Raw genomic sequence first — 12,500 nt, 5'->3', positions numbered from 1 at the left:
TGAGGTCATTCGCACAGTCAGAATCGGATTGGTGTGTTTTTCTCTGCACATATTGTTCTTTTCAAACGCTCAATTGCACAATAAAATAGCTCTGCCTTGATACACATCAACTGTCAGCCGGATCCTCCAGGATCTGCGACACGTCGGCCACCAGTATGGGCCATAGTGGGCGAAGTCAGAGCTAATCCCTGGAAAAGGGACTCGCGGGAGACCCAGAGAAAAGCAACAATAACCAAGTCAAGCGTAAAAAATGAAAGCGAAATCTCTATTATCACTTTGTGCGATTCCCAGGAATGTGGTGGAGCTCTGTGGTGTGTGATGTGAGTCCGAGGCGGAGAGACGCAGAGGTCGCCCAGGGTGGGTCTGCTCACACGACGAGAAGGGCCAATACTCTGGGGAGGGAGAGAGAGGGGCCTCGCATGTGGGGAAGCTCTCTCCCATCCCGACATAACCATTAAATGCAGTCTGACTTTATGTTGTAAAGAGAGGGGAATACAAGAAAAGAGGCACAGTTCTCCAGTGAAAGAATACGGTTTTGGCGGATTAGGGACGGCCCGAGGGATGGAGAATAACTCCTGCATAACTTTACAACAATTTTCTCCCATCGCCTGTATGCGCCCACTTTAAAGCTAAACCCGTTTGAATTAACCCTTCTTGGCATCTTTCTTCAGATAGGCACATGGTTTACAAAGAAATTAGCCATGCTTAGGAATGTATTGACATGGCATAAAGAAAGAGCTATTTCGTTTAAGACCTAAACTATCTTGCCTGCTTCGCCCTTCATATTTAGCATCACTGGCTTAACACACTGGAAAACATAAAGATTTTTAAAACTCCACTCCGTGGTTTTATTTCGGATCGATATTGTTCATATCAGGTCCCTGAATCCCCCCACCCCCATGGTGCTTATTTTATTTTCTTAAAATACGACTGATATAAATTTAGATTAGTTAAATTTGATTTAAATCTGAAGCATTGGAAGTAAAATATCACATACCAATTGGCGAGGAGGTTGTGTGCTCGGATCCCGCGGCCTCATCAGGCCCCTGAAGGGCCCTCGAGCGGCTCTGGGCTCTAATTAGGCTCGGCGGCGTTTGTTCCCCTGAGACTGGTTTGGTTTTTATCACTGCTAACTGCTATCACATGCTAATGAAGTTATTTATGCCATCTGAAATTAACAGTTATCTAAATAATGATATGCCGATTTCATTGCGTGCTCACTTGATTAATCTGAGATGTGCAACGTGCACAGTTCGAAAAATGATCGCCTATCCAGGCACACACGGGGCTGCGTGCCATGCAGCCCCGTGGTGTAGTGAATTAATGGCTAATATAAGCAGACTTTATTTTAATTCATTAGGCTACCTCCAATAATGTTGTTTACAAACATTAAACAACTAACACAAATAGGCCTATTGTTATTGTTTGAATTATTATTATTAGTTATTGTTATTATTATTATTATTATTATTATTATTATTATTATTATTATTATTATTATTATTATTACAATTACTCTTATTATGAATGACTACTATCTACTACTACTATCATTATTTTAAAATCAATAGTAGCCCATTATTATATTAGTAATATAAAAAAATTGTATAGGCCTACAAAGAATTTATTTATTTTCTTCTTGTTGTGGAAGTTGCTGTTATTCCTATCATTATTCCAATATTAATATTATTATTATTATTAGGAGCCGTAGTAGGCTATTAGTAGTGCTAAGCCTAAGTTGTTTTATCATATTATCATTGCCATTATTATTATCCTTGTATAGCCCACTCCAGTTTGCAGTCGGCCTAATACAGTTTATTTATTTTTTTACATTTTTGTGGCTATAATAAACATTTTCTAAAATGCAGGACAAACAAAACGTAGGCCTACTTTTTTGATTATTAAGGCAGGGAGGTGGGATTCATTTTTTTGTGAGATGCACATAAGAAACAATCAGGTGAACTTTGGACAGGAGAAGAAGAGTTAATGAGCAATCGGTGTCACGTGCTTTGATTGGAGCATCAGTGGCCGGCCCAGAATCCATATCAAATGGCATATTTAACGCGAGACTTGCGAGCAGGGATAATAGGCCCTAATGCCACCCATTTTCCCCCCTTATTTTCATTAGGCTCTGATGACTGCGGAATTGCTGCGGCCTGCAAGTTATCAAGAGCCACTAATTTCACATTAAAGACCATTGACTGCGGTGGCTTGATTCGAGGGTTTTTGACAATTATCACAATCAGAATTTGAGCCCAAATCGTTTATCTTGACTTCGTGATTATTTACTCCGAGCCAAGCGCACATTTGAAAATTGTATGGTGTCAAAGCTGCATGGAGATAAATAATAAGGAGGCAAGCAGCAGGAGACCAGGAGGCGCAGCTATTCACACACACACACACACACACACACACACACACACACACACACACACACACACACACACACACACACACACACACACACACACACACACACACACACACACACACACACAGACACACACACACACGCGCACACACGCGCACACGCGCACACACACACGCGCGCGCACGCACGCATGCACGCATACGCGAACGCACACACGCACGCACAAACTCGCACGCACGCACCGCTTTAGATATGCAATCTATCCTATCCAATTGGTTCACTGTTACCATACCCATCCGCGCATAAACCTTGGAGAAATGGAGAAGTCCACTATAGTTCTCGCGAGATCTCGTCTCTTCCTAGTCATATGACCCATTCAGAAAAAAACCGGAAGTACTGGTTCGGTATTTTCAACGAGTAGAGCAGTGGGATTATTGTCTTCATCATGCAATTATGTAAAACAAGTGCGTTTGCGGTATTGACGGTAGTTACTCTTTGTCTTTCTACGACCGTTGACAGCGACATTGACAATGTTTCAGATGAAGAGGACGCATCGAGGTACCTCTCCGGACTGAGCCCCGTCCTCCTACCCGCCGTGGACCCTCTATCATCATCACACACTCTGTCAGCCGTTGTGGCCCAAGATCTAGAGATCAACCAAACCTGTCGCAACCTGGCCACTATATTCCATGATCGATACATCGCATACGCAGATTGTCTGGTGAAGTCTGCCCGTCCTGTCGAAGTGTGTCTCAACTGTTTTGAAGGTTATGCTCTCCTGTCAGAAATATATGCAAACATTTCAAACGACCAGGTAAATGCCATTTTTGTTTGTGTGTGTACTTAATTTTTTTACGCAATCACTGATTGCAATGCTTCTTTTCGTGAGTGGATTGGGTTTGCATCCTGTCCCTTGATGAGTCACAGGCACATGTCCCGTGAGTCTGTTAAGAGTGAACATCAGGAAGAGATTATGGAGCAAACAACTTAAACTATCAGCAACACATCACCATTCCTTATATGGCCTGATTATGAGATTCACAACGTTATTCACAAGGAAAAACAATAACCTTAGAAGTAAAATATTGCATCATTAGAATTTGGCTGAACACAAAAAATATAGACTAACTAGAATGCAAAGATAAATGAAAACAAAGGGTTTTTAAAGGAGTTAACTATTCTCACTGTGTTCAGGTTGGTCCTGGTAACTGTAGAGACAGTCTTCTCAGGAGTGATCGGCTCATGCTGATTTATCTGCTGTACGGCAATCTGCAGAATATCTGGAGGAACTCAGGCTGCGAAAGTAAGTCCTGTGGCCTTCGCTCAATCATCACCTGGACCATCAGAAGGACATAACCATGCGGTCCTTCTCCTGCTAGAATTATACATTATAACAGTCAACCGGTATGATATTAACACTGCCAGGGTGTGAGGTTAGATTCCCATTTGGGTCGCCCATGCCTAGAATGTAATAGATTTGTTCAGTGTCTTGCCAAAGGGCGCTTGGGGCATACATGTTTCCTCACTCTCAGAGGGATGTGAGCTGTCCATATGGGGAAGTGTTTTTAACAAGTAACTATAAATGAAGACAGCCTTTTTTAAAACGGCAATTGTTTAGTGTATAATGTAATGGTGATGGTCAACGAGATTCTAATAGATGGGTCCTCATTTGGATGTGATCTATTCCATCCAATCTGAATCGTCCCTTTATCTGTACAGTTTTATATCTTTATACTGTATCTAAGCTGGCCTGAACCTTTAACCAGCATACTTATAATAAAATGTATATGTTCCTACTCTTTTATTTGAATTGTTTCTCCCCTGGTTGTAGACTGTGTCAACACAGAACAGCAGACCGTGAAGAATGACACTCTTTACTTCATGAATGAGCGCAACCAATCCATCTCCTGCTTTGACCAGTATAAACAGGTTGGTTGTGAACCTAGGCCCGATTGGTTGAAGTTAAAGCCTTAGTTATTCAGTATACTCTTATTGGGTGAGACTGGTTATAGAAATCTGTATAATTAAAAAGGAAAATGTCACCATTTGATTTTATTTCCATTTTTTGGATGGAGGAATGGTGGAACAGTAATACATTTTGTTAAATCGATCCAATCCTCCATTTGATATCAGATCTTGTCTCCTCTGGATTTGAGACTGTGACTGGAAACTAGAACTATAAAATTCCATTACAGAAAATGATTTTCTGCACTTTTTTTGGATACCAATGATTGTAGTCAACGGTTAATAAAAACAGGTTTAAAAGGTTTAGAATCCAGGAGAAATGTCCCTTTTCTATGGTCGTTTACAGGTTGTTGTGATTTTTGTTACTTTGTCGTTAAAAACAGGAAAACCACTCAGACCTGTGTGTGAAATGTAAGAGCAAGTATGAAAGCCTGAATGTGCTCTACCGCGGCATGGAGAAGAACACCTCTCTGTGTATCGACATTGAGGATGCGGTACGTATCCCTCGTTACCAAATGGCCCCCTTTCTCTGCTCTTCATTCCCATTTAAGATGTAACCAAATTGTGCAACTGACTTGTCATGGAAACACCTCGACTCAAACTTACTCTACAAGTTGTTATCCAACCGATTTTGCTCTAACATTAAATTTAAGGTTGAAGCTTACAGAAATATGAATTTCCGATATTGTATACAAGGGTGGGTTATCCTAGTGATCGTAGTGCTGGGCACTTGGTTCTACGAACATCCTTACTGTACCAGCAGCGATATATTCTTGTTCCTCTTTCTTCTGACAAATGTACTTAATGTAAGTCGCTTTGGATAAAAGTGTCTGCTAAATGCCCCATATGTAAATGTAGATATATTTCACACAAAATAATAAATGTAAAGTCTTGTGGCCGAGTTTCAGATGAACGTGACCCGTAGGCTTTGGAGTAAGAACTACAACTGCATCGCCCCCCGAGAAGGGATGATTCCAGTCATCGCCGTCTCTTGCTTCATGCTCTTTCTGCCCATCATCTTCTACTTGAGCAGCTACCTTCACTCGGAACAAAAGAAACTCAAGCTCATACACCGTGAGTAACCGGCTTAATTCGGCCATTGTTGCGGCAGAAAGATTTTTCGGACATGTTTTTTTCTTTGGAGGGTTGTCAGTGTTGTCGGATGACTAGTGGAACCGAAGCTGGGGTTGTGGCAGGGGGGTATTTCAGACTGCGGTGTGGCGCTGTGATGTACTGTGTATAGGCTGTCCTGGAGTTGTTCAAAAAGCAGAGCGGGTTTTGATCAGAGCGGCAGTGGGTGGGGAGGGAGGGGTTGTTCAATGGCAGTACTAGATGAAGGGGGTGGCCAGAGATGTCGGAGGTCATGGGCACTCTTTACAACCTTGCAGAGGAGGACACGGAGCTTCAAGGGAAGTTATGGCTGTGTGGGTGATTTTGGGCATAAAGGATCACAGTGGCGAATGGGAGCTTACCTTTGGTTCCTTAGTTCCCTGTGTTATTCGGGACAATTATTATTCTTTAAAGAGTGGCTACATTTTTGCTGTACTAAAAGAAAATCAAATATTCCGTTTTGACAAATTAAATCACTCGGATGTATTTGATATTTTTTTTGATTTTCTTTAGCTGCTTTTCATTAGCCGTTTTTGGCAGATTCGCCCGGTTTATTGAATACTGAAAAGTTAACTACCCATTTATTTATTTTTTCTCAACAGCCAAGAGAGCCAAGTCCAACAACAGCCTCATGAACATCCAGGATAAGTTCAGCTGATGCTGTGGGAGAAGGTCAGCGTTATGGCCACTTGTTGCCAGCGTCCTCACCTACCCCCGGGCCTTCCTTTGTCCTCTGCCAATGGCCGACCTCTCCATGTGCACTGCTGCTGAAGAGGGCTCCACTAAAGTATTCCTGGCTTATCGCTTACAGGGGAGACTTTTGACTCCAAATGATATGAAGATGACCTCTCAGCCGTACCTGGACGATTCTTGTCGCTGTTGAGGCTGAAATGTTGAAGATAAATAATAGGAATAATAATTACATTAATACATTAAGCATGTTTCATGCACACTGTTTTATTTGTATTTCTTTTAGGCTTACTAACATGAAGTTCTGTGCTAAACTGCAGTTATATTTAAGTCAAGTTAACTTCTACATTGTTTTGGCTCACCAATTTTTTTTCATAAAAATAAATGTTAATAATTTTAACATTTCAACATACATTTTTCAGTTTCTTGAGGCAGACCTAAGCCTAACTCGGAAAAGCTTGCTTTTTTTTGGTTGAGTTCTTTGGTTTTTTGATGCGTAGTGGGGCCATGTAAGTGGCATTGTGTGCAAACGCCATTTCTCTTTGGTTGTGAGATGGGTTTTATGTCTAATGTAAGTCCAGCAGAAAGGGCTTAGCAGAAAGCACTTGATGTCCATTACTGGTGACATGTATCTGCTGTAAGAAGAGATGAGGAGGGCAGCAACGAGAAGAAAAGTAAATAAATAAAAAAATGGCATATAATGTGAAAGGCACTCAAAAGTATGACACTGATGTTACGTGTGTGTGTGTGTGTGTGTGTGTGTGTGTGTGTGTGTGTGTGTGTGTGTGTGTGTGTGTGTGTGTGTGTGTGTGTGTGTGTGTGTGTGTGTGTGTGTGTGTGTGTGTGTGTGTGTGTGATGCTTTTAACATGTTTTGTTCTGCTTTCCGCTGTTTAACTTAATTTGTTAGAGGTTGCAAACAGCTCGTTATAGTCAGGCATCCCTCAGAGAGCAGGCAGACTGCCTTGCTAAATTGCACAATTATAAGTAATGCGTTATAGGAGTCACTCTGGTAAACACAAATTTATTTATATTTACTTGAATGTAATGCTAAAAAAGGTTATTTACTCTATGATTACATCGGCAGTGACCCCATGTAGGCCTATTACATGTTACAATTCATTTTTAAGAACTGCATTTAAAGCATCGCAGAGAGTCCTATGTTACAAAATGTAAAATGTTTGCCTACAAAGATATTTAAACGCAACATCACCCTGTTTGTAATAGTTTTTTGTGTTTGTAAATATCAACTGTATCGAACTGTGTGCTCGGAATCCAAATCTACTCTCCACAAACGAGTCCTTGTGTTCAGGTTACGTGGTCCCTGTTCTTGCAACGAGGGCCCCCGTCATTAGCTAATCTAAATGTGGGATAAAGATAGTTGACCGAATAATCGCGGCAACACATCCGTTAAACTGCGTTGGCTTATTGGTTTTATGGAGACTGGCCATTGCTGGTCATCGGAGGGCCTAAGAGCATTACCCCTCGTTCCTAATATGCCCAATCATATGATCCTACTGCGGCCAGCAGGAGGAGGGGGCTGCTTTCTGGAGGGGAGCGGAGGGTGTTTTGAGCAGCTCATGTGCGGGCCGGCCCGAAGAATGACAGCTTTGATTTGGTCTTAAGCCTCGCGGCTTTTCTGAGAAAAAACGGGTCCTGAGGCTAAAAGTCACACAACTCAAAGAGCTGTTAACAAGAGCGAAATATGAGAGATATATGCAAATATTTCTCATTAGATAGTCCTACGTGTTATGTTTGATTCTGCCACAGCGTTTCTCTTGCAAGACATGGCAAAACAGTTTCACTGAACGGTTATCATGAGGTTACAGTGTATTTATGTTGATGGAGGAATTGTCATTACTATTAGTCTCTTGAGACTGCTCAAAATGTAAGTGCGGCTCACTGTGGAGCCAGATGGGTGGAGCAAACCTAGTCCAGCTCCACCTCTGAACATGTAGCTGATTAGGTTTTAATGCTGGACAATCAACCCGTTTAGGGTCAGGGTTATGATCAGGTTTGGGGTTAATGTTGGGTTAGGGTTAGGGGTTAATGCTAGGGATATTGTTGGGTTATGGTCAGGTTTAGGGGTTAATGTTGGGGATATTGTTGGGTTAGGGTTAGGGGTTAATGCTAGAGATATTGTTATGTTATGGTCAGGTTTAGGGGTTAATGTTAGGGATATTGTTGGGATAGGGTTAGGGGTTAATGTTAGGGATATTGTTATGTTATGGTCAGGTTTAGGGGTTAATGTTAGGGATATTGTTGGGTTAGGGTCAGGTTTAGGGGTTAATGTTGGGTTATGCCGGGGCTTCTCCAGGGCCACAGCTAGATGATACTTGATTTCAATGAGTGAGTTGGGGTGGAGCTGGGGGTGGAGCTGGACCTAGAGCTGGACCTAGAGCTGGAGCCTGGACCTAGAGCTGGACCTAGAGGTGGAGCTGGACCCAAAGGTGCAGCTGCAGCTGGATATATATTAGGTGTATGATGAATAGTATGTAATGGAATGGAATGAAATGTAACTATCCTGTCCCCTATTCCATAATTACTCAATTGAAATTCATTAGAATTATATAACGTTATATCATAAAAGGCTTATAGTTCAAATATGTTAATGAAGGCAAGCTTTCAGGCCTGATTGAACTAATACCCTGCTTTCTGCAAGGGTTTTCTTCTATTTGAATATGGACCACAGTCGAAGAGACTTATCGGACAGTTGTCATTTCATTTTTTCACTGTGTTTAGGATTGTGCCTTATTCTATTTTCAACCTGCTTTCCACAGAAGGACATTTGTTAATGAATGTACCTCCTATTCTTTAAAGCCTTTTTTAAAATAATCTTTGACTATAAAAAAAATGTTTGTGTGTGTGTGTGTGTGTGTGTGTGTGTGTGTGTGTGTGTGTGTGTGTGTGTGTGTGTGTGTGTGTGTGTGTGTGTGTGTGTGTGTGTGTGTGTGTGTGTGTGTGTGTGTGTGTGTGTGTGTGTGATATAATAACCAATACTTAAATGCAGTATGGTGGTATGGACAATTATTTACATGATAGTGTGCGTGTATATATAAACAACAACAACAATGACTTTGTTATGAAATCAACACCTTAGAAAAGTTGTTTCCTCAGTCCCTGTGCCCCAACAATGCAGTCCCTTCTTTCCAGATTTCAACTTTCGCAATGCGCCAAGTTGTTAGGTGACCTCTTGGAACCTTAAAGCCCAAAGAAGTAACACCAGAGGAATGCCTGTGGGTGTTGAGGCTGAGATTATGGACGTCAAACTGGGTAACTGATGCTTTTATGGTAAGATGATCAAGCTGCAAATTGCATTATCTAATTCCTTAGTTCAATGTATCTGATACAGTTGTAGATCTGGATGGCTCTGGATCTCTTTTCTTAATGTTTGGGCAAAACCTTGGTTTTGGTCTAAAGTTGATGTATTTATCTAGCCAAGCAGGGCCTTGTCAAAAGATAGGCCACAGCAAATACACCCTTGAAGTTGTACAATGGTCTTGAAACATGAGAGCTGCATTTTACATTTCATTGTGAGTGGAGGAATGTTGTGCTTCCCATTTTACGCTTAATAAATTAAACTCAGTTAAACTGAAGTCTCTATCAGGGGGTCAAATGCCGCTAAAGGCTCATGCTTCTGAATCCTCTATCGATCACTAAAATGTAGGCCTACTCCAACCCTGTGCCCCCCACCCCTATCTAAGCCCCTACCAGGTAAAGGATCCAGGTTCAATTCAAATGGTTTGTTATTATCACACAATGACCACAACTCATGCACCACATTCATTAATGTATAGATATTTTTTTTTTCTCAGAGATCTATCTATTGGTCTGTGTTGGTTAACCTAGGCGGCTTGATAAGCACCAAAACTACGACTTAAGGAATAGAAAGCTCAGGCCACAGTTGGAGGCTCAGGCATATGAATATTCAACTATTGCTGGTCAGATCCACCTCAAGAAATAACAAGGGTAGGAGATGAAATGCTGAAGGTCAAAGCACCTCACCTGAATGCCTCCATAAAGTGCTGCTACATGCTTTTAATCATTCAACTGGTGCAAACATTTTCATATGAACACTCTCCTATATAGCCATGAGGGAAACGTTCCTTTGAATGGTTTTGCAACTCACACACATGCAGCTCTGTCAGTTGGTGCACAGGATAAGGGGCAGTCTAAATTTAAACCTCTCCACTCCTGAACAATGAATATGCCTCTTGTTGGACAAGTGGTAATAAACATATGCCCCTATGGGCTAAAATACACAAGAAGTGCGGGCACACACACAGACAAACTCTCACACACAATAATATGTGCACACACGCAAACACAAACACATGCAAATTCAACGGGGAGCATATGTACTGGGCGGGTAAACAAGGCTGTTAAACACCTGCATGTGGGGGTCAAAGTCTGCTAATCCCTGGATTACGGCCTTAAAGTAGATTACAGAATCACTCTCTAATGGCAGTCATTCAGTTCATAATCTCAACAGCTCTTATTAAAAAAAAAAACACCCAGGGTTGAGGTCGGTTCGGAATAATGCACCCCATCTCTCTCTCTCTCTCTCTCTCTCTCTCTCTCTCTCTCTCTCTCTCTCTCTCTCTCTCTCTCTCTCTCTCTCTCTCTCCTCTCCCTCCCTTCTCTCCTTTCATAAAGGTCTTACGACAAGCCAGCTGTTGGTGACATCACAGATCGTATTTCAGAAACCTTTGCCGGCTGACTCCTATTCATGTGGCTCAGTGGCTGAGACAGAGGGCCACTTAAGCCCCCCGCCCCAAGTGGACGAGAGTGGTCTTGGGGGTCTCGGATCACGGGGGGCACCCTTTAGGGCAGGAACGTCTGACCCAGGTGTTTGTGTTTGTTTCGGTATTGAGGGTAAATCTGAGCGGCCTCGCCTCTTGCCATCAGCTTGAGGAGACATCTCTGTCATCATGGCCTTTGTGAGGGTGTGTGGGGCCATGTGTGTGTGTGTGTGTGGGGGGGGGGGGGGGTGGGGGTGGGGGTGGAGGGCATGGTGTGGGGTGCTGGGGGTGGAGGGCATGGTTTGGGGTGCCGGGGTTGGAGGGCACGGTGTGGTGGGAGCAGTGCGTTGGTCTGAGGGCTCTAAGGGACTTCGTTATATTAGAAATTTACATCGGTAAATTTAATTCATCTTGGATCAGCAGTGTTTGTTTTAATTGTGCTTTTAGTAATTCATGTTGAATGTCAAAAGAGGACAATTCAATTTATTTATTTATTGAATGTTAAGGTGTGCGCTGGCCAAGGTTCATAACGAAGGCTTGGAGATGTTTTATCTTGCAATGAGGCAGTAGCGCCACCTAAAGCCAGTTCATGGGATCTCAAATCAACGCTCAAATAAAATATTGCAATAATAAAAAACTAAAGAATCCTTTCTGAGAAAATCATTTTTGTGATAAATGTCAAATTTTTGTTTCTTATTTTTTTGTATCACTTAGATTGTTGATAGGGTAAAGGGTCAGTTAAACTTCAGGATCTCATCGTTTGACTTTTCTTTCTTATATAGAAAGATACTACCTACTATAGGCCTATTAACCCAAATAACTAACTAACTAACCCTTGACAAGCTATTGTCTCCCCGAGGCTGGTCTTAGGTCACACCGATGTGACCGCGCAGCATTGGCCACCACAGAAGATGGCAGCACCATACCACATTACTAGGGGGGTTTAACTCCCTAATGTAGAGACAACAGACAGAAACCCCAGCTCAGACAGACACATCAAACTAGTCACCCGTTGGACGCATACTTCGTCAATACTGTCATATATAATGTAATCGATTATTGGATTCTATGGATTCCATAGAATCCAATACTAATATATATATATATATATATGCTTGTTTAATTCAAAAACAGTCTTCACTTTCTTCAGTTCGTTGTTGTCGATGTCAGTCGTACGGTGGAAAACGACCGTTTTTTGTGCTTCTTTTCTTTCCATCTATCAATACGCACAGCAAAACACATGCAGCAGATGTTTTTTGAAAAGCTTTTCTGTAGCCGCACTGTGCATCTGGGGACGTTTCTACCTCTGCTCACCAGGGGACAGTGTTGTAGCCTACTCCTCATTCTGATGATGGTTTTCTTGGCATTCCTTGGGCCCTATCTTTCATCCGGCGCAATTGACTTTCTCACTCACTGGCGCATGTGTCGTTGCTAGTTTGTAACCGGCGCAGAGCGTTTTTTTCCCTCCTGCGCCACGCGTCGGTAAATTAGGGAATGACCTTGAGCACCAAGGGGCGGTTCGGCTAAAGGAGGAGGCGTGTTCTGGCGCAAACATTCCCTGGTGCTATTTTGCAGTTTCAGAAATCACTTGCGCCACAAACCAGGAAATACCTGGTTTAAAGTC

General features: G+C 42.2%; 1 protein-coding gene across 1 annotated transcript; it reads left to right on the top strand.

Moving 5' to 3' along the window:
• Nucleotides 1-2,727: 2,727 nt before the first annotated feature.
• Nucleotides 2,728-6,504, top strand: ostm1 (osteoclastogenesis associated transmembrane protein 1). The gene is made up of 6 exons (XM_056581113.1): nt 2,728-3,185; nt 3,566-3,674; nt 4,203-4,300; nt 4,720-4,830; nt 5,245-5,410; nt 6,049-6,504. The coding sequence occupies exons 1-6, from the start codon at nt 2,817-2,819 to the stop codon at nt 6,102-6,104; spliced, it is 909 nt and encodes a 302-aa protein (XP_056437088.1). The 5' UTR covers nt 2,728-2,816; the 3' UTR covers nt 6,105-6,504.
• The last annotated feature ends 5,996 nt before the right edge of the window (nt 6,505-12,500 follow it).

Source organism: Gadus chalcogrammus, chromosome 21, assembly GCF_026213295.1.
Source record: "Gadus chalcogrammus isolate NIFS_2021 chromosome 21, NIFS_Gcha_1.0, whole genome shotgun sequence".
Classification (NCBI taxonomy): domain Eukaryota; kingdom Metazoa; phylum Chordata; class Actinopteri; order Gadiformes; family Gadidae; genus Gadus; species Gadus chalcogrammus.
Note: the sequence above shows the minus strand (reverse complement) of the source record. Positions and strands in the feature narration are given on the sequence as shown.

Coding starts and splice junctions, on each gene's coding strand:
- ostm1 (XM_056581113.1), top strand. CDS start 2,817: ATGCAATTATGTAAAACAAGTGCGTTTGCGGTATTGACGGTAGTTACT. Junction 4,831..5,244: donor GTATCGACATTGAGGATGCG/GTACGTATCCCT, acceptor GCCGAGTTTCAG/ATGAACGTGACCCGTAGGCT. Junction 5,411..6,048: donor GAAACTCAAGCTCATACACC/GTGAGTAACCGG, acceptor TTTTCTCAACAG/CCAAGAGAGCCAAGTCCAAC.